Consider the following 25,792-nt stretch of genomic DNA (forward strand, 5'->3'; position numbering starts at 1 on the left):
AAAAGAAACAAATTATGCTTATGAATAACATCATTTTACTCAGGCAAAGCATACACATCGCTGTTTGGGTACATTAGACTAAGAAAGATGCATATATTTAATTTCATAGTGTCTATCACTGGATAGTATGAGTCCCATTATTTTAAAAGTTTAATATGATACTAAAAAGCACATGTGCTTGGAGTCTTATAGACGTGGTTTACCACTTTTATTTTCAGATTGAAAAGTCACATTAGAAAACAATGCAGCTGGGCTAATTCAGCTGCTCCTCAATTTTTGTAATATGCAGCCATTTCACTGTGATGTCTGAATCTATCATTCAGATGGGACATCTTAGGTAAATTATAGGTAGGGCCCCATGTATTTTGGTATTATGTGGCTGCACAGATGGATATATAATTTACCTATATTTAGAATGCTGCATAAATTATGAATTATTGGTATTACAGTAAAAAGAAAAGGAGGACTTGTGGCACCTTAGAGACTAACCAATTTATTTGAGGATAATCTTTCGTGAGCTCCAGCTCACAAGGTTCCTTCCCCACTCTGAACTCTAGGGTACAGATGTGGGGACCTGCATGAAAACCTCCTAAGCTTACTTTTACCAGCTTAGGTTAGAACTTCCCCAAGGTACAAACTATTTTATCCTTTGCCCTTGGACTTCCACTGCTACCACCAAATGTTTATCTGGGTTTATTTTTATTAGGAAAGCGTTGTTTGGAAACGTCCTTCCCCCCAAAATCCTCCCAACCCTTGCACCCCACTTCCTGGGGAAGGTTTGGTAAAAATCCTCACCAATTTGCATAGGTGACCACAGACCCAAGCCCTTGGATCTTAAGAACAATGAAAAAAAGCATTCAGTTCTTGAAAAGAAGAATTTTAATAGAAGTAACAGTAAAAAAGAAGTAACAATAAAGAGAATCACCTCTGTAAAATCAGGATGGTAAATACCTTACAGGGTAATTAGATTCAAAACATAGAGAATCCCTCTAGGCAAAACCTTAAGTTACAAAAAGACACACAGACAGGATGCATGCATCCGATGAAGTGAGCTGTAGCTCACGAAAGCTTATGCTCAGATAAATTGGTTAGTCTCTAAGGTGCCACAAGTACTCCTTTTCTTTTTGTGAATACAGACTAACACGGCTGCTACTCTGAAACCTGCTATTACAATAACACTGAGAGACTTTAATCAGAACAGGGACCCCAATTGTGCTGAATGCTATCCAGGTCTATAGGAAGAGAGAGACAGTACCTGCTCTGAACAGCTTATCATGGTAATTTAGCTGTTTTAAACTTTTCTGGCTATCATTTTCTGGGGGAATGATTGGATGATCTAAAATGGGGGGTGCCAAACCTCCTTCTGTCTAGAGGGTCAAATTACTTATTTAATTAAGGTCCCTGGGCCAGATTTATAAAGTTAGGGCTTTGTATTTTAAAGGGATGTCTCCTCTATGGGAAGTACCAATAAAAACTTTCAAACTAATGGATATTAGTTAGTGTGGACCTTTCACTGGAAACAATGGGAAGTTTATGCAAAGACCAAAGTAGAATGTGTCCCATATATAGTAACAACTCTTTTGACTGGTAAAGTTATTGTTGTGTTTTGAATCACTCAGTGAGGAAAACTATACTAGATACTTCTAGGACCTCTGCTGTTTCTGCCTTTTGTTTATTTGGGCTTGCAGTTACTTGATTTATGCACACAGTTATGGTAATTGTGCAAATTAGATGTACAGATGCTCACCTAAATTACTTGAAAATTTGTTTCTTAAAGTATTGTCACTGAGTTTAAAAGATTGAAATCGGGTCAAATTTCAAGAAATGGTTAGATAGTTTCAGGTGCTAAACTTACATCCTTCTGCCAATTTTTTGTATTTTTAAAATATTTTTTCCTATTAATTCAAACATTTTTCCTCTTCCTATTGCTGTGTGAAAGAATCACACAAATAAATGAAAATGACTGACTCTACCAGGGAAACAGTGAAACTGACTATAAACAAAATGCTGCCGCATGCCCTTTATAAACTGGAAAAATATACAGAAAACATTTTCTGTTCTTTGTCATGTTAATCTTGGGTGTTACTTGTAACAAGTAAGTTTTTTTTTAAAATAAAAAAACCCTTCAAAGTGTGACTTATTTTTAAAACAAAAAAGTCCCTTTAAGTGTTAACATCTAATTGAGATGAATGAATGCAGTTTTCCTCTTTTTTACAATAATTGCTTTATGCTGTCTGAGGACTCAAGGAGAAAACTTTACATTTGTTTTTCATCACTCAATTGATGTTTGTGAAGTTACTGATCTAACTATAAGTGGTAGAAAAGAGCTTAGATTCTGCAGAAATTGGAACTGCCATGATGCTTATATTGATATTATATGACAAATATGAATTTTGGAGAGTTTTAAAATTTACTCTGACTTCTTCAGTCCTTGACATCAGCCAGCTGCTCCAAGGCATCACTCCCCTTGATAAACACATCAGTTGGTTTTGTCTGCTAAAATGATCAACAGTTAAACAGTTTGGTGACATGTAACTTGTTACTGTTAGGTTTCAGAATAAAAAAAAAAGGACTGCTTGCCCTGTGAAAAATAGTGGGACTAAATAAAAAAGCTTAATTGATTTGTGACTCTCCTTTGTACCATGAGACAAATTGAACCAAAGTGTCTTAATAGTTAAAGTGCAAAATAAAATACAGGTAATCAAAATGGAATTCTCTTTGATTTTTACTCCAGTGGTACATGTAAGAACCTGGGACCATGAGGTTTCTGTGCTGCTGGCACTTCCACAGGAGGCTTGGTCTGGGCCTTTGTGGGAGGACCCTGTGAGTGTGGGTCCAGCAGGAAGAACCACGCAGCAGGACCTGAATGGCAACTCCTCACAGCCCACTGATTGGCTGGCACTGGTACTTAAGCTGGGAAGCCATGACAGGGAGTTGTCTGAGCAATAATACAGACTGAATGCTTGCCTTCCTTGGTCCAGACCGTGTGTGTGTGAGATCCCAGACTCCGGCTTCTGACCCTGCCTGGTTCCTGGTGTCTGGCTGTTGGTTTAAGCTCCAGCCTATCTTGGACTCTGACTTCCCGGTAACCAGACCCTGCCAGCCTACTGATGCCTGACTCTTGGTTTGCCCTCTGGCCAATCTTGGATCCTGAAGCACTGGTACCCAATTCAGCCTGACTCCTCTTCTGACTACTTGATTTCACTGCCCACAACCCAGTCATGACAGTATCAGAGACATCAGACACAGTGCTGTCAAATCAGAATTGCTTGAGCAAGCAATTCCCAAGTCTGCTTTTCTTCATCTTCAGAACCTAAGTGATGTGCTAGCAAGAACTATTAGATCAACCAGTGCCCAATTCCAAGTGGCACACCTAAGGCATTGCTGCTTGCAATTGCTTGCTGCTTAAGCAGAAATGGGCTTAAACTGGAACTTTGGATGTGAACCCTCCCTGAATCTGAGGTAACTTTTAAATTACAGCCAAATTTACCATCTTTGGCCCGTTTCTGGACTGGATCGGAAACATAACCTGAATACAAACACCTCCGAAGATAGGGGAAATGCACATCTGCGCTCAAACTTCTTGGACTTCTCTCTAGTACAATGAAACTACTGTAACATTTAAAACTACAAAGCTGATAGAGAAAGTCTCACCTGGAGATCTACTTGTGGTCCCACGGTTCCAGGCTGTACCCTGGGGATCACATCACAACCAGTCTTCAGTTATCTTGCTATTTAATACTAGCCATGAATTTCCTTGATCTGAAATAATGCACTGTGACAAGCTCCCACCCCAGGGGAAGGGAAGGAGAACAGTATTCTAGGAGAACAGTATTTCTTAGTGTTCCACTATGGGTCTGATTTCAGTCTGCATAAAACTGTTTGTTGTTGGGGAAAGTATTGTACCAGCTGATGGTTTGCAGTGCCATAATGATGCAGATAACACGTGGACAGACTTTCATTATTTACAGCTACTATGATTTCAGTGTTTTCAAACTGAATTCATTGATCCATTAGTTATGGAATAAATTATTGATATTGAAAGTATTTCACTGGGAAATCCTGAATTTATAATAGTTCTTTTTCCTTAAAATAATTCTTGTGCATTTGAAGTTGTTTCCCTTAACTATGCAATTCCTATGGCTTCAGGGACATGCTCATTAAATTAAATTAAAAGATTCTAAGATTTATTTGGTCACCTAATTTAATCACATGAATCCAAATCGTACTTCCATTACAGAATATATCATAAATGTTGGTGTCTTTAACTTGCTATCTGCATATAATTATTGGAAAAGTCAGCAGCTAGACCACTTTTCTGGTCTTCTTTTCCAGTTTAATAAATTTCCTTGTATTGAGCTTCATTGGCTACTAATAAAACAGTAGGTTGATATTTTGGGGCTTTGTTCCAACCTGTCTATATATATACATTAAATTCACCAACAGCCTGATTCAATACCTATTATAGTCATTGAGAACCTTTTCACTGACTATAATGGGAGTTGAATCAGGCCCCCAATTTCATTTATAAAACACTCAATTTGCGAATATCTGGAGGATGAAGGTAGCAGCCAAGCACAAATCATGTCAAACCAGCTTGATTTCCTTCTTTGACTGGGTAGCTGGCTTGGTGGATAAGGGGAATGTGGTGGACATAATATATCTGGACTTCAGCAAGGCTTTTGACACAGTCCCACATGACATTCTGATAAGTAATCTGGAGAAATGCAGGCTTGGTGGAAATACTGTTAAGTGGATTACATACTTGGTTAAACAACCACAAACAAAGAGTAACTATTAATGGTATGATGTCAGATTGGAGGGAAGTCTCAAGTGGGGTTCCACAGGGATCTGTTCTGGGCCCAGTGTTGTTTAACATCATTATTAATGACCTGGATGTAGGAATAGAGAACATACTGATCAACATTTGCACATGACACAAAGCTGGGGGTGGGTGGGGTGTTCGTGTGTGCACCAACCGTTTGGAGTATAGAGCTAAAAATCAGAGGGATTTTGATAAATTGGAGAACTGGGCTATTGACAACAAAATGAAATTCAGCAAAGACAAATGTAAGGTGCTAAACTCAGGGAAGAAAAACCAAATGCATGAATACAGAGTGAGGGAAAACTGACTTGGCAGCAGCACTGCTGAGAAAGATCTGGGAGTTGTGGTGGATCACTACCTCAACATGAGTCAGCAATGCAATGCTGTTGCAAAAACAGGAAATGGAATTTTAGGTTGCATTAACAGAGGCATAGCATGCAAGTCACAGGAGGTGATGGTACGGCACTATTCGGCACTGGTTGGGCCTCAGCTGGAGTACTGTGTCCAATTTTGGTCACCATGTATAGAAAGGATGTAGGGAAAGGATCCAGAGGTGAGTGACAAAGATGATCAAAGGGATGGAATGCAAGCCATATGAGCAAAGGCTGAAGGAACTGGGTATGTTTAGTTCGGAAAAGAGGAGATTAAGGGGGGACATGATAGTAGTCTTCAATTACTTGAAAGGCTGCCATGAAAAAGATGGAGAAAAGTTGTTCTCTCTTGCCACAGAGGGCAGGACAAAAGGCAATGGATTCAAACTACAGCATAGCAGATTTAGATTAACTCTCAGGAAAAACTTCCTCACTGAAAGGACAGTAGGACAATGGAACAGACTGTCCAGGGAGGTTGTGGAAGCTCATTCACTGCAGGTTTTCAAAAGGAGTCTGGATAGCCATCTGTCCTGGATGGTTTAGACAAAACCAATCCTGTATCTTGTCAAGGGGTTAGACTAGATCAGTGGTTCTCAATCAGGGGTACACAGAGGTCTTCCAGGGGCTACCTCAACTTATCTAGAGATTTGCCTAGTTTTACAACAGGCTACATAAAAAGCATTAGCGAAGTCAGTACAAACTAAAATTTCATACAGACAATGACTTGTTTATACTGCTCTATATACACTGTACACTGAAATGTAAGTACAATATTTATATTCCAAATGATTTACTTTCTCATTTTTACCATATCATTATAAAGTAAGCAATTTTTCAGGAATAGTGTGCTCAGTAATAGACACTTTTGGTTTTTTGTGTCTCATTTTGTAAACAAATAGTTTTTAAGTGAGGTGATACTTGGGGGTACACAAGACAGATCAGACTCCTGAAAGGGGTCCAGTAGTCTGGAAAGGTTGAGAACCACTAGACTAGATGATCCTTGTGGTCCTGTCCTTATTCATTCTCTAAATAGCTTAGTTGTTATATCTATCTATATAGTATTTTATTGATTATAGAAATAAATTAATTTTATTTTGGCATTGACTTCTGCAGTGGCAGTTGAATTGTAAAGACAAATTCTGAGGGATCAAACTGACCTCCTGTTCCTGTTGGGCATTCACATTGAAGCCAGTTAGTACTATATGGCTCTGAATGAATGCATTTGGCCAGGATTGTTCTGTTGTTTTTAACTATTGTATGCATTTGTGTTTTACAGAAAACTGTGGAAATTGTGTGAAATATAAATTTGATAGTTATTGGGGGGCATCCTAAACAAAGGTCTTATTTGGATTTATAGATCCAATTGTAAAACATACAAACATCTGCATTTAGAACTTTGGTATGGCAATTTTTATAGTTCTCAGTGTTTTGGTTATTAGCCAAAAAGCTTTTCACCAATTTGATAATGAGGTACTAAACAGCTTGTTTGCACTTTTTATGGAGAGTAATGGCACTCTTCTGTCGTTAACTGGATAAAATATTTCTCCATATGGTTAGACATGATAAACGAGGTCTTTCCATTATCACAACACAAATTTAGGCTATTATCTTTAATAGTAAGACAAAGTGAGAAGTATGGAACACTGTTAAAATGTTTCATTTATAAGAGTTGTTGGATCATATTAAAGAAGTTCTGTATTAAAATCACAAATGAGTTTGATTCCCCAGAGTTTAAATTCCAGGGTATTACTAATTAAGAGGTCTCTTGGTTTTTGGTACTGTTTCTCTCCCTCTATGTGTGAAACTTGCAAGCTGCTAACTGTGTTAGTACATTCTAAGACAGAGTCTGTTCTCAAAGCAATTCACAAGAGAGAGAGACTCAAAGCAATACTCTAACAACAGAAACAGCACCCAGAGACTCCCCACCCTTTTGTTGTATTAACCATTGTGATTAAAATAGAGATAGAGGATGTATGTGGATGGATGCTTGGTGTGGATAATAACTGAATGATCAGGGAGGTGCCAGCCTAAGAATCCAGTGTCCATCGGCTGAAGAAGGTGTCAAGTGGAAATAACCAGAGGACCCCACCCGGAGGGCAGACTGGAATCCACCCAACAGCCTCAAGAATGGGAGAACCAAAGAACAAGATAACATCTTGGAGCCGTCAGGAATGTGCTATCTGCTGATTGATTCAGCAACAGCATGATGAAGCAATTCCCATAGACTGGCAAGGAAGAAATTCCTATAAAAATAGACTCTAAAAAGTGAGAACTTTGGGGTCTGATTCTGCAAACCAACTTCCAGGAGCATCAGATGAGCATCTGACAAGGCCCTGCTCCCTCCTCATGTCCAGGCCACCTGGCCAGTGGCTTGGCATGAGCAACTCTAAGGCTGGTAACTATGATAACAACCTTGCAGAACCTGTGTGTGTGTGTGTGTGTGTTTGTATGAATGAATGTGAGAATAAATTTGAGATTGAATGGAATGTTATAACTATAACTAACTGCTTACTATGATTCTTTCTGTATTCACAATAAATGTGGTATTTTGCCTTTTTCCCTTTAATAAGATCCTGCTGGTTTTTATTTTATTGGTACAACAGAGTCAGGTTTATATTACTGTTGATCATTTGGAATGAAAATACAAATTACTGGTATGTTATTAATAAAGAAAATATGAATTTATTCCCTGCCAGAAAAAGTTGTTAAACTGGGACAATTAACAATAGTTCTATGTTACTAGCTCCTAGCCCCATTTCAGGTGATTAATTTTGACATTCTCTCTGCTTAACTTAGAAACAAGTTTATCTAGTTTCTCAAAGAAGATGGAAGGAAACTGACAAAAGCCATGCAGCTGTAGAGGATGTTCTCTACTGTGCATGCATACTTTCACTGATGTTGTGGATGAAACACTTGTTAACACTTGGCACTAAGAATTTTTGATTTATAAACGGACAAATCACCTGCGTAGGCATAGTTTGATTTCTGTATTTGGAGGGAGCGGTTCCAGTCAGGCCAACGGGGCCATGTGTGTGTGAGACAAATTCTTTGCCTGCCCACAGGAGCTCCATTTCAGATTGGTGGGGAGGGGGATGGACTTTACCTGTGATTCCAGATTCTACTTAGGCAACTGAAAACTCTAGTGTTTTATCTGACAAGACCATTGTGTCTAATTCCTATATCAAGAAAGAAAATTAAATAAATATTAGACCCACTCAGCTCTAATGCTAACAAGTTCTAACATGTTGTGGCAAGTCACTTATGGGACCCTGTTAGCCGACGGCCAAGGATGTTTGGTGAGGTGCCAGATATGCCCGTTTATACCATCCGTGACTTTAACCGCTAGGACGCACTGTCCCTTCGCGGCGGGCAGCCCGGGCTAGGCTGACGGATGCCCCAAGGTCCTAACCACCCGTGACTTTAACTGCTAGAGCTCAGAGCTCCTTCACAGCGGGCAGTCAATACTGACTGACAGGTGCCCCAATGGCAGCACTAAGAGCCTCTCCACACCCGTGACTTTAACTGCTAGAGCTCAGAGCTCCTTCGCAGCGGGCAGCCAGGATTGACTGACAGGTACCCCAAGAGTTTGCCCCGTGGAGGCGGCACAACTCAACGCTAGGCTCTTAGTACTCTCACCTAATGGCCAGGCTTTAGAGCCAAAACGGCTGAGGTTCTTTAATTGTGTTGGCTGCTTTACAGTAAACCAGAGAAAACAAGTCAGGCTTATGCATAAATGGTTACCAAAATTTATTAAGCTAGATTCTAATCATGTGGTTACAAAATTGCTAGTGCCTACTTATTTAAATGTAGAGATGTTACACACACAAACAAGTTACAAAACTGAAGCCACAATCCCAAAGAAAGAAAACAAAATATAGAGCTCTATTTCAAAATACACTAAAGATAGGAGATCAGGTGTGGGTGCTTCTTACCCTCCTTGCATCTCTCGATTCCAGCGGTGCCAAGCCAGGATCGGTCACTCAATTCCGCGGAAAGACAAATAAGGGACAAGGCGTAGGGACCCTCTTAGCTGCAGAAGCCTTGGGAGGCTGTCACTTATCTGACCAACAGATAGATAGTGAAAAGCACTCAAAAATCATGGTGCTGTAGGTCCCCTACTTATACCTCTGTACTCCTTTATTCTCTTTCTCCTTTCTTATGCCAAATTGAGGCTGGTCTGTCGGGGTGACGCCAGCTTTCGCAAGAGTAGTTTACACTTGCAAAGGAGAGAAACAATAAGTTTCGACTACTGGACATTTCTTTTATCAGGGTAAATATTTTTCCACCTAGGATGTTGGTGTGTGTGCATCACCCTATTTAGTAGGGGCTAAGAGCCATGTCTGTCACAGGGCCTCTGCCTGCTGTGAGCTTAATCCTTGTATCTGCTCCCAGAGGCACATTGTAGCAGCACACCTGTGTTTTCACAGCTTCAAAGGCTGTGCTGGAATATATGTTAAGTGCCCTGTTCCTGCTTCCTCCTGTGTTTCCAGCAATGCTGGTCTGAGGGGGGGGGGGGGGGGCTGGCTGTCTGGCTACAGACCCTGATTAGGTTTAAAATTGTAATGTATATTCTTACTCAGATACTTTTACTAAAGTCAGAAGGGACCATTGTGATCATCTAGTCTGACTTCCTGTACATTGCAGGCAACAGAACCTCATCCACCCACTCCTGTAATAGACCCGTAACCTCTGGCTGTCCTGAAGTCCTCAAATCATAGCATAAAGACTTCAAGTTACAGAGAATTCACCATTTACACTAGTTTAAACCTGTAAGTGACCACTGCCCCATTCTGCAGATGAAGGCGAAAAACCCTCACGGCCTCTGCCAATCTGACCAGGGGGAAAACTCCTTCCTGACCCCAAATATAGCAATCAGTTAGACTCTGAGCATTTGGGCAAGACCCACCCAGGCAGATATCTAGGAAAGAATTCTCTGTAGTAACTCAGAGCCATCTCCATCTAGTGTCCGATCATTGGGGATTTTTGCTACAGGCAGTCACCGATGGCCACACACCATTGTAGGAAGTCCAATCATACCATCTCATCCATAAACTTATCAAGCTCAGTCTTGAAGCCAGTTAGGTTTTTTGCCCCCACTGCTCCCCTTGGAGGCTGTTCCAGAACTTCACTCCTCTGATGGTTAGAATCCTTCACCTAATTTCAACCCTAAACTTGTTGCTGGCCAGTTTATATGTATTTGTTCTGGGGGTGCACATTGATGCTTAACATAAATAACTCCTCTACCTCCCTGGTATTTATCCCTTTGATGTATTTATACAGAGTAATCCTATCTCCCCTCCGCCTTCTATTGGTTAGACTAAACAAACCAAGTTCTTTGAGTCTCTTCTCATAAGATAGGGTTTCCGTTCCTCAGAAGGGAGTAACCCTTCTCTGTACCTGTTCCAATCTAAATTCATCTTTCTTAGGACTTGTCTACACTGGCAATTAACAGTGCTGCAACTTTCTCGCTCAGGGGTATGAAAAAACAGTGTAAACAGTGTCCCAGTGCTGGGAGCTACGCCCCTTGTTGAGGTGAGTTTTTTTTAGTGCTCTCCCAGCACTGCGCCGTGACCACACAAGGCACATTAAAGCGCTGCCACGGCAGCACTTTAGTGTTGCCAGTGTAGACTAGCCCTTAAACATGGGAGACCAGAACTGCACACAGTATTCCAGGTGAGGTCTCACCAGTGCCTTGTATAATGGTACTAGCACTTCCCTATCTCCACTGGAAATACCTCGCCTGATGCACCTCAGGAACGCATTAGCCTTCTCACATTGATGGCTCATGATCATCCTGTGATCAAGTAATACCTCCACCTCTTTCTTCTCCACCATCACTTACAACTGAAAAGTCCCCAGCTTATAGCAAAAATTCTAGTTATTAGTCCTAAATGCATGACCTTGCACTTTGCACTATTAAATATCATCCCATTTGTATTACTTCAGTTTACAAGGTCACCCAAATCTTCTTATATGGTATTCCAGTCCTCCTCAGTATTGACATTACCACCCAACTTTGTGTCATCTGCAAATTTTATTAGCACAGTCCCACTTCTTGTGCCACGGTCAGTAATAAAAATGTTAAATAAGGTGGTCCCAAGACTGATCCCTGAGGAATTCCACTACCTTCCTCTAGTCTAGCCTGAGAGTTCACTTTTCAGTATGACCTGTTGTTGTCTTCCCTTCAACCAGTTCCTTATTTACCTTTCAGTTCTCATCTTAATCCCCATCTTCTACAATTTAACTAATAATTTCTCATGTGGATCTGTATCAAATGCCTTACTGACATCTAGGTAGATTAGATCTACTGCATTTCCTTGACTAAAAAATCAGTTATCTTCTCAAAGATAATTTTGTTACCACCTCTTGAATACAACAATTAAAACAACTGTAGAAAAATCTATAATTACTTTCTATCATTTAGGCTACTTACTTTTTGCAGTTCACCAAGCTTGGAACAGATCATTTAACTTTAGGAAACATCCTAACAGCCCTTTCTTATCTTAGTCTCCTCTTGATCACTCTGTTTATAAACAAAATTCTGACTCTTTGCCTCAGAGGCACAAACTGGCAGAACTCATTGCATTGCACACTCAGGCTGCCTTCCCCTGAGGCTTTCAGTTTTGGGGGGGAAACACCCTCCTTTGCCCACCCCTCCCAACTCCACCTATGACCACCTGAGAGAGAGATTGGGATGATTTTCCTGACTCTGAAGGAGCTCACCCCCTCCCTGCCAGAAAGGACTAGCAAAAATTTCCTGAAGAACAAATGTTTTGCCTTAGGTCATGGCTTCACTGGAAACTTCAAAGCTGTCATGGGAGTGCTCCCTCAGCAGCACTTTGAAGTGCGAGTGTGATCGCCTGCGAGTTCTGGGAGAGAGCTCTCCCAGTGCTCCTGGTAATCCACTTCCATGAGGGGCTTAGCTCCGAGCTCTGGGAGCACGGCTTCCAGCGCTCGGAGCCTGTTTACACTAGCGCTTTAAAGCGCTCTGACTTTTTGCGCTAGGGGGATGATTTTTCACACCCTTGAGCTAGCAAGCTAGAGCACTATAAAATGTAAGTGTAGCCAAGCCCTTAGCGTGGATCTTATCGCACAAAATGACAAGAATACAAACAAACAAACTTTGCCAGGTGGGAATAACCATTTATCCCTTTTCGCAGTTTTCAGTCCAACCCCCATCACCAGATTTTAGAAGCTGAACTTGGTGCTATACTTTAAATGCATTTACAATGTGAAGCTGGATATAAACTTTTGCCATCTTCCTTTGCTATCGAAAAAATTTTTGTTTATGGGAACAAATGAGACACTCCTGATAAAAATTCCTTCTGCAAGTAAACATGCACCTTGAACTCAGAGTTTATCAGAGACTAATGGGAAAGTTTGCTGGAACCTTTGATTAAAACACAGGCATTTGTATTGTCTGCCCAGTGCCCACTATTAACTGTATGTGAAGGGAAAGTATGAATATATAAGAAAACCTCAAGAGCCATGTTGGATTTGATTCAGATAAGCACCAAACCCTGGATGCTTATCCAAACATCCACACCTCCTAAGTGTGAAAAAGTTCCTAGAGATTTTGTAAGAAGAGACTTTCTTGCAAGACTGCCAGAACTTCTTCCTTCATGTCAAGCCATAAATACAAGAGAAGCTGGTCTTGGTGTTTCTTATGGTATTTCATCCCTTCCTATTCCATTTGGAACCACAAAATGCACAGACTTTCATTAAAATGAAAATGAATGGAGGAGTTGCAAGGGCACGGATTTCATGGAACAGTCAGTATAGGTTCAAGTCTAGATAGGTAAAGATTTCTTATTTTTCCCCAAAAAACCTGTTCACCCATCCCTCCCTTGACATACGACTCATACTATCTCCCATCTTGCCTAGTGATGAGATCTATCCCATCTTTTCCTGCATTTCTCATCTCTTCCCTGAATTTTAAATTTCAGGAAACAATGCTTATCAGAATGCTATAATCAATGAAGTATTGCTATCCCCAAGCCTTTAAAAACCATCAAAAAAACACCTGAGTCAAAAATCATCAGATTGGCTTAAAAATAATAAAGTTAAAATAAACAAAATTTCAGGTTCTTTGTTCGCCTTCTACTTTTTGATCCTTTAGACTTGAGTACACTCAGTTCACACTTTTCAAGCTCTTCTCCACAGCCAAGAAAGCTAGAATCTTAATTACTTTTTAAAATTAAAGCTGGGATTTGCATGCAATCTCTGAAGACCACCACAAAATATTGTGAGACTAGTGATAAAATTGTGATAGCTAGCAATGCTGTTAAAGGAGGCACACAAGATGTTTTATTTTCAGATTATTTATAAAACAAGATTTCAGAAGTAGACCCCCTCAAATGTTTATATTTAACCATGTCTGATAAGGATGTGGGATAATGCTTCATCAAACCATCCTGCCTAATTGAAAATAGGTGTTAGATGAAAAGGTGATGTGACAACATGTTTTTTAAAAAGTAGTCTATCCTAAAACAGATTGCATATGTTCATGGTTCTATGGATTGTATGTAAAATAAGCAGCATAAAACATCAGGCCAACCTTCTTTTATAAATATGTATTTAGGATTACAGTATGTTGTGCCAATGGCCTCTCGGCGTATCCTAGAGAGGTGTGCAGAGCAGCAGCTAGAATATTAGGGCTGGGGAAAAAGAAAATGAGTCCCTCATTATATACTCATGTAATTTCAATATAAAACCTGGCACGGAAAATCTTTCACATAAGAAAACACATCTCGTGATTAGGAACAACTCTCATTTTCTGTTTATTGTAGCAGCTATGTAACTGTAGTGGCATAAAAATGGTCTGTCGTGTAACCAAAAATGTGCCTTTGGTTTTCAAGTGTATGCAGGTTTCAGAGTAGCAGCCGTGTTAGTCTGTATTCGCAAAAAGAAAAGGAGTACTTGTGGCATCTTAGAGACTAATCAATTTATTTGAGCATAAGCTTTCGTGAGCTACAGCTCACTTCATTTGATGCATAAAGTGGAAAATACAGTGAGGAGATTTATATACACACAGACCATGAAAAAATACACATTGTAAGGAGAGTGATCACTTAAGATGAGCTATTACCAGCAGAAAGTCGGGTGGGGGGAGAGAAAACCTTTTGAAGTGATAATCAAGGTAGTCCATTTCCAGCACATTTCCAGGAGTTAACAAGAAAGTTTGAGGAACAGTGGGGGGGAGGAATAAACAAGGGGAAATAGTTTTACTTAGTATAATGACTGGACCACTCCCAGTCTCTATTCAAGCCTAAGTTAATTGCATCCAATTTGCAAATTAATTCCAATTCAGCAGTCTCTCATTGGCGTCTGTTTTCGAAGTTTTTTTGTTGTAGAATAGTCACTTTTAGATCAGAAATCGAGTGACCAGATTGATTGAAGTGTTCTCCGACTGGTTTATGAATGTTATAATTCTTGACATCTGATTTGTGTCCATTTATTCTTTTACGTAGAGACTGTCCTGTTTGACCAATGTACATGGCAGAGGGGCATTGCTGGCACATGATGGCATATATCACATTGGTAGATGTGCAGGTGAATGAACCTCTGATAGTGTGGCTGATGTGATTAGGCCCTATGAAGGTGTCCCCTAAATAGATATGTGGGCACAGTTGGCAAGGATAGGTTCCTGGGTTAGTGGTTCTGTTGTGTGGTGTGTGGTTGCTGGTGAGTATTTGCTTCAGGTTGGAGGGCTGTCTGTAAGCAAGGACTGGCCTGTCTCCCAAGATTTGTGAGAGTGATGGATCGTCCTTCAGGATAGGTTGTAGATCCTTGATAATGTGTTGGAGAGGTTTTAATGGGGGGCTAAAGGTGACGGCTAGTGGCGTTCTGTTATTTTCTTTGTTGGGCCTGTCCTGTAGTAGGTGACTTCTGGGTACTCTTCTGGCTCTATCAATCTGTTTCTTCACTTCAGCAGGTGGGTATTGTAGTTGTAAGAATGCTTGATAGAGATCCTGTAGGTGTTTGTCTCTGTCTGAGGGGTTGGAGCAAATGCGGTTGTATCGTAGAGCTTGGCTGTAGACGATGGATCGTGTGGTGTGGTCTGGGTGAAAGCTGGAGGTGTATGCAGTCACTTTGCCCAAACAGGTCATGGTATTCAATAAGCACAACAAGGTGGTATAAAGACTATAAAGATTAATAAATAAGGGACAAGGGTTCAGCAGGTGATGCATGTTTATGGTCACTGGAAAGGAACGTTGATGGCAGAAGAATATGAGTCAAAAAAAGGTATTTTGGATGAACAATGGCATATCTTGAGGTGGATCAAAAGGAAAATTCATACAGAGAATGCTACAGAATGAGCTACCATGGTTGCAAATCTCTGGTAATTTAGATTTCACGGAAGAAGAAGAGAAAAGGGCCAGCTGGGCTGAATTCAGGTGCTGAACCCAGTTACTTTCTCCCCAGTCTGGAAAGAGCTATTGTGAGTACTGTGAGGAGATAGCATGATCAGCTCTGGCTGCGGTGAAAGCACCTCACGTTTCTGCTGTGTGTCCTCCAGATGATACTTGGACCAGGATAAATGAGGTCTAGAGGGAGCTGCAGCTAGCACCCATGGGGGAGCCAACTGAGATGTGAGGGTCCATGAAGGTATGGAAAATAAGGGGTGCAAATTAGTTGGATCCATGGGAACTCCTCCAGCCCCTCTTTACCACTAAATAAGGTAACAAAAGAAATTAGATAGAAAATGCATTATATATTCAAATTGGTGCCAAAACTTGTAGGCATCTGATTTTGAGCAATGCCCACTTTATTCTGTGTCTTCTCTGAGTCTGACCTCTTCTAAATCTGCTTGCTGTTGTACTTTCCTAGAAGGGCACAATGGCCATTTCTCTGAAGTCTCCATGAACCAACGTATGGAAAACAAGTGCCAAAAGGTTGTGTGACTGGCACTCTGTACCTCACTCCTACCTCTTGGGGTATGTCTACACTGCAATTAAAAACCCCCGGCTGGCCCATGGGGCTTCGGCTAAGGGGATGTTTAATTGCAGTGTAGACATTCTGACTTGGGCTCTGGAGCCTCTGCTCTAGAACCTTGCGAGGTCTACAACCTCTACACCTCAGTTAAACAGCCCCTTAGCCCGAGCCTTGTGAGCCAGAGTCAGCTGACATGGGGCAGCTGCAGGTGTCTAATTTCAGTGTAGACATACCCTTGCAGATTTGGTGTTCTGTCTTGGACAGGCACCCCTTCTCTCCTCCCCCCTAAATCCCAGGATCTTTCTTCATTCAAAATTCTCTCAAGTAGAAAAGCTTGATTGGGCTCTGAGCTCCAAAACAGGATGTTTAAAAGACAAGAGAGGTGCAATGAGGAAGGACTGTAGAAAGTTTGGGGTTAACCAGGAGAGAGATGAAACCTAACAAGAAAATTGCCAGGAGGAGGACGCTGCTAGCCCATAAGAGGGTCATAGAGAAGAAGGGATGTTAGTCTGTATCTACTGGGCTAGATGAATTACGTATGTGATACAGCATGGCCAGAAGGCAGCAGGAGAGTGATATAGGAGAGATAGTAAGTCCCAGGATGAGGAGAAGCCTTATTCCCTATAGAGGGAAGAATGGTTTCTGTAAATTACTTAAAAGCACCTGAAGCCAATTAGAGCACCTGAAGCTAGTCACCTGATAAAAAACCCCTGCTTCAATCAGCCAGGGGAAGGAGTCGGAGTAGAGAGCAGTTTGAAGGAGTTGAAGTAGAGGAGAGTTTGGAGAAGTGCCATGGCTGGCTAGAAGACCAAGACCCTAGGTAAAGAGACACCCGGTTTGTGCAGAGACAGAGGGCAGGAAGCCCCACAAGCTGAAGAGCAGGAGAGGGAAGTAGCCCAGGGGAAGGAAGCACTAGTTCAAGTGGTTTAGTACTATCCCTAGGGCCCTTGGGCTGGGACCCGCAGTAGAGGGTGGGCCCGGGTCCCTCCCTCTCCACTACCCTTCTCTGGGTTACTAGTGGGACAGTAGATACCCTAGTTCAGGGGCAGGAAACTGTGCCCTGAACCCCGCCCCCACAAGAGGAGGAAGTGTGGGACCCATCATAATCGTACTGGCAATTTGCCACATGTATATTAAATTTGATTCTGAAAGAGGAATAGTTCAGCTAAATGCTTCTAACTATAGTTTTTAAAATGTAAATTAAGACTCCTGCATTCTAGAGATAAACAATTTTATTTCCCTCTGGGTCAAAACACTGAGATTAATTTTTCAAGAAAAGCACAAAGTTAGCCTCACATTAATGTTTTATTCATGGTTACATATTCAAGCTTTAAGGACCACAGTTAGGTATCTATACTGCTGCTCTGGCTGATTTCTAAACCACAGAACACAGTGAGCTCCACTAGAGGGTTCACAAGCTATTTAAAGGGATATTGCCCAATTCCTATACATGAGACACATCCAATCCTGATTTAAAGACTTCAGGTGACAAAGACTCTACCATATACCTAGGTAAATTGTTCCAGTGGTTAATTACTGTCATTATTAAAAATGTGCTCCATATTTCCAGTCTGAATTTGTCTACTTCAGTTTCCTGCTAGTGGATCTTGTTATGCCTTTTTCTGCTAAATTAAAGAACTCTCTACTATCAGAAATGTTATTAGGTAGGTTCTTGTAGACTATGATCAAGTCTACATAACTTTCTTTTGGTCAAGCTAGATAGGGAGAGCTTCTTTGGTCTTATTGTAAAGCAGGTTTTCCAGACCACAAATCATTCTTGTAGCTCTCTTCTGAATGCTTTCCAATTTGTCAACATCCTTGTTAGTGTGGACATCACAACTGGACATGCTGTGCTTAATTTTTAATGAACGAGGTTCTGGGTCTCAAGCAATTAGGTGCTGGGGTTCACATAATTTAAAAAAAAAAAAAGGAGTACTTGTGGCACCTTAGAGACTAACCAATTTATTAGAGCATAAGCTTTCGTGAGCTACAGCTCACTCCATCAGATGCATATCGTGGAAACTGCAGCAGACTTTATATATACACAGAGAATATGAAACAATACCTCCTCCCACCCCACTGTCCTGCTGGTAATAGCTTATCTAAAGTGATCATCATGTGGGCCATTTCCAGCACAAATCCAGGTTTTCTCACCCTCCACCCCCCCACACAAATTCACTCTCCTGCTGGTGATAGCCCATCCAAAGTGACAACTCTTTACACAATGTGCATGACAATCAAGTTGGGCTATTTCCTGCACAAATCCAGGTTTTCTCACATCCCCCCCACCCCCATACACACACAAACTCACTCTCCTGCTGGTAATAGCTCATCCAAACTGACCACTCTTCAAGTTTAAATCCAAGTTAAACCAGAACATCTGGGGGGGGGGGGAGGAAAAAACAAGAGGAAACAGGCTACCTTGCATAATGACTTAGCCACTCCAAGTCTCTATTTAAGCCTAAATTAATAGTATCCAATTTGCAAATGAATTCCAATTCAGCAGTTTCTCGCTGGAGTCTGGATTTGAAGTTTTTTTGTTTTAAGATAGCGACCTTCTATCAGGACATGATATTCCTGTAATGATCTCACTAATGTTGTACGTAGAAGTGATAACACCATTTTACTTCTATTCTAACATACTGTGTAGACGTACAGTGCTGAGCGTAATGGGAAACAAGTTTGGTTGGGGCTTCGAGGGCCTACCATAATACAAACAAATCATAGTAATCTGAAAAGAGAGAGAAGAATGGATTCAGTCAGAAAGCAGCACAGACTGCAACCCCACAGCACCACGGCAGAATGGGCTAGACTCAGCTTCAAAATTAGGGACCCATAATATTAGGGACACTTTAAAAGCACTCTCAGAACAAATTTAATACCTGTTATTACATGGTTATTAATCTTTAATAAATGTTTCAATACTCAATTTCTATTTAAAAATACAACATGTATTATTCAGTCTAAATGAACTGCGTGATGACTACTGTGATTTAAAACATCATGCAGACAGAATTTATCAAGTGTGTAGTCCATGTGACTTTATTTTGAATTAGTTTTAATTAAAAAACACAATCTGTCTGTGTAAAAGTATCCTGTAAATATTGCCTCTCACAGGCATTTGCTGTTGCTGGTGGTCAGAAACTGCATTAATGGAGCTTCCCTTACATTATGGAGGTATAGTTCTGTACTGCTTTGAGAATAGCAACATCCATATGTTTTCCCCTAACCTTCTTCCCTAAGGTAGAGCTCATCTGTTAAAAGGCTGTGAATTCTGACTGCTTTCCCTTCAGAGGGCTTTTTTCTAAAAAAAAAAACCCCTTGATTGCCTCCTGGGGAGAAGATGAAAGGCATTGTTGTAAGAGACCTGTATAGTTAACATGGAGGCTACACTTCTGTGGATGAAGTGACCATGATGTATTTAAAAAGTTGAAAGAAAAGGAGTACTTGTGGCACCTTAGAGACTAACCAATTTATTTGAGTACCACAAGTACTCCTTTTCTTTTTGCGAATACAGACTAACACGGCTGCTACTCTGAAACCTGTTAAAAAGTTGAGTGACAATATGGCTTTGATTCGTTAAAGGCATTTCTAAATTTTTCTTGCCTTGCTGGCAGATGTCATCAAAATTCTATCAGGATGTCCTGTATTAGAAACAGCTGTATACTTGCCAGAGCTCTTTACTGACTTGGCTCATTCCTGTCAAACTTGCCTTTTGTAGTGTATAATGCAAGATTTCTTTGTACACAAAATGCTCAAAGAACTAGAACACACAGAATGCCATCCTTCAGAACTCATTAGTGTACAAATTTGTTAAAATTGTTAGTGGTTTTCATTGGGCTTCAAGTAAAGTGGCATTGGTTCAAGTTTTCTTTCTCTAACTGTTCAAGAAATGCATGGATAGAGCTGACTGTGAATAGTACTGAGCAAGCTTGGAGCAGCAGTGGCAGTGAGTAGGAAGAATAAGAGGTGCTGATTCTTATTAAGCCCTGGTCTACACTAGGACTTTAGGTCGAATTTAGCAGCGTTAAATCGATGTAAACCTGCACCCGTCCACACAATGAAGCCCTTTATTTCGACTTAAAGGGCTCTTAAAATCGATTTCCTTACTCCACCCCTGACAAGTGGATTAGCGCTTAAATCGACGTTGCCGGCTTGAATTTGGGGTACTGTGGACACAATTCGATGGTATTGGCCTCCGGGAGCTATCCCAGAGTGCTCCATTATGACCGCTCTGGACAGCACTCTCAACTCAGATGCACTGGCCAGATAGACAGGAAAAGAACCGCGAACTTTTGAATCTCATTTCCTGTTTGGCCAGCGTGGCAAGCTGCAGGTGACCATGCAGAGCTCATCAGCATAGGTGACCATGATGGAGTCCCAGAATCGCAAAAGAGCTCCAGCATGGACCGAACGGGAGGTACGGGATCTGATCGCTGTTTGGGGAGAGGAATCCGTGCTATCAGAACTCCGTTCCAGTTTTCGAAATGCCAAAACCTTTGTCAAAATCTCCCAGGGCATGAAGGACAGAGGCCATAACAGGGACCCGAAGCAGTGCCACGTGAAACTGAAGGAGCTGAGGCAAGCCTACCAGAAAACCAGAGAGGCGAACAGCCGCTCTGGGTCAGAGCCCCAAACATGCCGCTTCTATGATGAGCTGCATGCCATTTTAGGGGGTTCAGCCACCACTACCCCAGCCGTGTTGTTTGACTCCTTCAATGGAGATGGAGGCAATACGGAAGCAGGTTTTGGGGACGAAGAAGATGATAGCTCACAGCAAGCAAGCGGAGAAACCAGTTTTCCCGACAGCCAGGAACTGTTTCTCACCCTAGACCTGGAGCCAGTACCCCCCGAACCCACCCAAGGCTGCCTCCTGGACCCAGCAGGCGGAGAAGGGACCTCTGGTGAGTGTACCTTTTAAAATACTATACGTGGTTTAAAAGCAAGCATGTGAAAGGATTACTTTGCCCTGGCATTTGCAGTTCTCTAGATGTAGTCCTAAAGCCTTTGCAAAAGGTTTCTGGGGAGGGCAGCCTTATTGCGTCCTTCATGGTAGGACACTTTACCACTCCAGGCCAGTAACACATACTCGGGAATCATTGTAGAACAAAGCATTGCAGTGTATGTTTGCTGGCATTCAAACAACATCCGTTCTTTATCTCTCTGTGTTATCCTCAGGAGAGTGAGATATAATTCATGGTCACCTGGTTGAAATAGAGTGCTTTTCTTCAGGGGACACTCAGAGGAGCCCATTCCTGCTGGGCTGTTTGCCTGTGGCTAAACAGAAATGTTCCCCGCTGTTAGCCACAGGGAGGGGGGAAGGTTGAGGGGGTAGTCACGTGGTGGGAGGAGGCAAAATGCGACCTTGTAACGAAAGCACATGTGCTATGTATGTAATGTTAACAGCAAGGTTTACCCTGAAAGAGTGTAGCCACTGTTTTATAAAATGTGTCTTTTTAAATACCGCTGTCCCTTTTTTTTTTCTCCACCAGCTGCATGTGTTTCAATGATCACAGGATCTTCTCCTTCCCAGAGGCTAGTGAATCTTAGAAAGAAAGAAAAAACGCACTCGCGATGAAATGTTCTCCGAGCTCATGCTGTCCTCCCACACTGACAGAGCACAGACGAATGCGTGGAGGCCAATAATGTCAGAGTGCAGGAAAGCACAAAATGACCGGGAGGAGAGGTGGCGGGCTGAAGAGAGTAAGTGGCGGGCTGAAGAGAGTAAGTGGCGGGCTGAAGACAGGGCTGAAGCTCAAATGTGGCAGCAGCGTGATGAGAGGAGGCAGGATTCAATGCTGAGGCTGCTGGAGGACCAAACCAGTATGCTCCAGTGTATGGTTGAGCTGCAGCAAAGGCAGCTGGAGCACAGACTGCCACTGCAGCCCCTCTGTAACCAACCGCCCTCCTCCCTAAGTTCCATAGCCTCCACACCCAGACGCCCAAGAACGTGGTTGGGGGCCCTCTGGCCAACCAGCCACTCCACCACAGAGGATTGCCCCAAAAAAAGAAGGCTGTCATTCAATAAATTTTAAAGTTGTAAACTTTTAAAGTGCTGTGCTTAAAGTGCTGTGTGGCATTTTCCTTCCCTCCTCCACCACCCCTCCTGGGCTACCTTGGTAGTCATCCCCCTATTTGTGTGATGAATGAATAAAGAATGCATGAATGTGAAGCAACAATGACTTTATTGCCTCTGCAAGCGGTGATTGAAGGGAGGAGGGGCGGGTGGTTAGCTTACAGGGAAGTAGAGTGAACCAAGGGGCGGGAGGTTTCATCAAGGAGAAACAAACAGAACTTTCACACCGTAGCCTGGCCAGTCATGAAACTGGTTTTCAAAGCTTCTCTGATGCGTACCGCGCCCTCCTGTGCTCTTCTAACCGCCCTGGTGTCTGGCTGCGCGTAACCAGCAGCCAGGCGATTTGCCTCAGCCTCCCACCCCGCTATAAACATCTCCCCCTTACTCTCACAGATATTGTGGAGCACACTGCAAGCAGTAATAACAGTGGGAATATTGGTTTCGCTGAGGTCTAAGCGAGTCAGTAAACTGCGCCAGCGCGCCTTTAAACGTCCAAATGCACATTCTACCACCATTCTGCACTTGCTCAGCCTGTAGTTGAACAGCTCCTGACTACTGTCCAGGCTGCCTGTGTACGGCTTCATGAGCCATGGCATTAAGGGGTAGGCTGGGTCCCCAAGGATACATATAGGCATTTCAACATCCCCAACAGTTATTTTCTGGTCTGGGAATAAAGTCTCTTCCTGCAGCTTTTGAAACAGACCAGAGTTCCTGAAGATGCAAGCATCATGCACCTTTCCCGGCCATCCCACGTTGATGTTGGTGAAACGTCCCTTGTGATCCACCAGAGCTTGCAGCACTATCGAAAAGTACCCCTTGCGGTTTATGTACTCGGCGGCTTGGTGCTCCGGTGCCAAGATAGGGATATGGGTTCCGTCTATAGCCCCACCACAGTTAGGGAATCCCATTGCAGCAAAGCCATCCACTATGACCTGCACATTTCCCAGGGTCACTACCCTTGATATCAGCAGATCTTTGATTGCGTGGGCTACTTGCATTACAGCAGCCCCCACAGTAGATTTGCCCACTCCAAATTGATTCCCAACTGACCGGTAGCTGTCTGGCGTTGCAAGCTTCCACAGGGCTATCGCCACTCACTTCTCACCTGTGAGGGCTGCTCTCATCTTGGTATTCATGCGCCTCAGGGCAGGGGAAAGCAAGTCACAAAGTTCCATGAAAGTGCCCTTACGCATGCGAAAGTTTCGCAGCCACTGGGAATCGTCCCAGACCTGCAACACTATGCAGTCCCACCAGTCTGTGCTTGTTTCCCGAGCCCAGAATCGGCGTTCCACAGCATGAACCTGCCCCATTAGCACCATGATGCATGCATTGGCAGGGCCCATGCTTTCAGAGAAATCTGTGTCCATGTCCTGATCACTCACGTGACCGCGCTGACGTCGCCTCCTCGCCCGGTATCGCTTTGCCAGGTTCTGGTGCTGCATATACTGCTGGATAATGCGTGTGGTGTTTAATGTGCTCCTAATTGCCAAAGTGAGCTGAGCGGCCTCCATGCTTGCCTTGGTATGGCGTCCGCACAGAAAAAAGGCGCGGAACGATTGTCTGCCGTTGCTCTGACGGAGGGAGGGGCGACTGACGACACGGCTTACAGGGTTGGCTTCAGGGAGCTAAAATCAACAAAGGGGGTGTCTTTACATCAAGGAGTATTTCAGGCAGGACTTCACGGAGGGTTCCAATAAGAAATGGTGCACCTACGTTATCGTTCTTATTGGAACAAGGAGGTTAGCCTGGCCTCTGATTGATACATGGCTAGATTTACCTCGCTGCACCTTCTCTGTGAGTGACTGCAGTGTGACCTAGAAGAATGAGTCCCCTAGACAGGGGAGGGGGGGAAGCAAATGAGTACAAAACAAATCTGGTCTATTTCTTGTTTTGATCCACTCCATCTATCTTTTACATCTTTGGCTGGCAGCAGACGGTGCAGAAGGACTGCATGCCATCCACATCTCATGGCTGCTCGGCAGAAGATGGTACAGTATGACTGCTAGCAGTCTGTATCGCCTGCCCGCTCACCATAAGACGGTTCAATAGGACTGACTGCAGGACTAAAGAGAATGACCTGGTCAAGTCACTCCAAATTTAGTCCCTGCGCCCATGTCTGCCCAGGCGCTCCCAGCCGACGTGGGCAGGAGCACCTCGGACATGACGATGACGGCTACCAGTCGTACTGTACCATCTGCTGCCACAAGGCAAGGGGTTGCTGCTACTGTGTAGCAATGCCGTACCGCGTCTGCCAGCACCCAGGAGACATAGGGTGACGGTTACCTGAGCGGGCTCCATGCTTGCCGTGGTATGGCGTCTGCACAGGTAACTCAGGAAAAAAGGCGCGAAACGATTGTCTGCCCTTGCTTTCACGGAGGGAGGGAGGGAACGGGGGCCTGACGATATGTACCCAGAACCACCCGCGACAATGTTTTAGCCCCATCAGGCATTGGGATCTCAACCCAGAATTCCAATGGGCAGCGGAGACTGCGGGAACTGTGGGATAGCTACCCACAGTGCAACGCTCCGGAAGTCGACTCTAGCCTCGGTACTGTGGAAGCGCTCCACCGAGTTAATGCACTTAATGCACTTAGAGCATTATCTGTGGGGACACACACACTCGAATATATAAAACCGATTTCTAAAAAAACCGACTTCTATAAATTCGACCTTATTCCATAGTGTAGACATACCCTAAGTGTCTTGTCAATTCAGAAGGTGCACAGGTAGCCAGAGACTTGCAGACTAAAACAACAAAGAGAAGGAAACACAAGCAGTCAATTAAAATATATGGAAGCATTTAAGTTTCAATATTCTATGTTGCAAAGATTCTTTAAGTAGTCATGTTTGTGAGAGAGGCACCACTGTGTAGTGGCAAGAGCAGTCGGCTGGGAGTCAGGAAACCACAATTCTAGTTCTGGTTCTGTCATTTACCTACTTGATGCAGTTAGGTAAGTTGCTTATTAATCTCTCTATGCCTCCAATTCCGCAACTGTATATTAGGAAAATGCTTACTCTATAAAGAGCTTTGAAATACCTGGATAAAAAATGCTATGTAAAATCAAAGTTTAATCAGGTTTTTTTATTATGACTTATTTTTTCACCTTATATTCAAGTGGCTTGAATAGCCACTTTGTGGTACTTGCATAGTGTATTGAGACTAATTCCTTGGGCTGTGGACAACTGCTGGTGACATGCAGTTCTGGGGCCTCCCCTTTGGGTAGCTATGAAATCCAGAGATGCTTTCAAGAGAGAGTGAACTTTCTATTCAGTCATATAGCCAGGATCACCTCTGTATAGGTTACGTAAGCATTTGTATAGCCAGATGAGCATTTTTCATTAACGCATTCATCAACAAAGTACACTTAGCACTGCATTTCAGATCCTGTGGTAAGTGACATCTGTTTTCTCTACCGAAAGATCATGAAAACACTGGGTCTTTTGATTTTCTCTCTTTGTAGTTGGTTTATTCAGCACTGTATAGGAGAAATAATTTCTTTTGTCAGCTCTGCATATTTATATTTTCTTTTATTTTTCAGTGCGCTTCATTACATCCATTTTTACCTGTATTGCCTTGCAGCAAGA

General features: G+C 42.6%; 1 protein-coding gene across 1 annotated transcript; it reads left to right on the forward strand.

The window, feature by feature from the left end:
• Positions 1-20,497: 20,497 nt before the first annotated feature.
• LOC140906069 (zinc finger and SCAN domain-containing protein 32-like) lies at positions 20,498-22,039 on the forward strand. Its single transcript, XM_073329571.1, has 2 exons — positions 20,498-21,035; positions 21,624-22,039. Exons 1-2 carry the CDS (start codon positions 20,501-20,503, stop codon positions 21,707-21,709), a joined length of 621 nt encoding a protein of 206 aa, XP_073185672.1. The 5' UTR covers positions 20,498-20,500; the 3' UTR covers positions 21,710-22,039.
• Positions 22,040-25,792: the final 3,753 nt, after the last annotated feature.

The sequence above is a fragment of the Lepidochelys kempii genome, chromosome 2 (genome assembly GCF_965140265.1).
Source record: "Lepidochelys kempii isolate rLepKem1 chromosome 2, rLepKem1.hap2, whole genome shotgun sequence".
In the NCBI taxonomy this organism is placed as follows: domain Eukaryota; kingdom Metazoa; phylum Chordata; order Testudines; family Cheloniidae; genus Lepidochelys; species Lepidochelys kempii.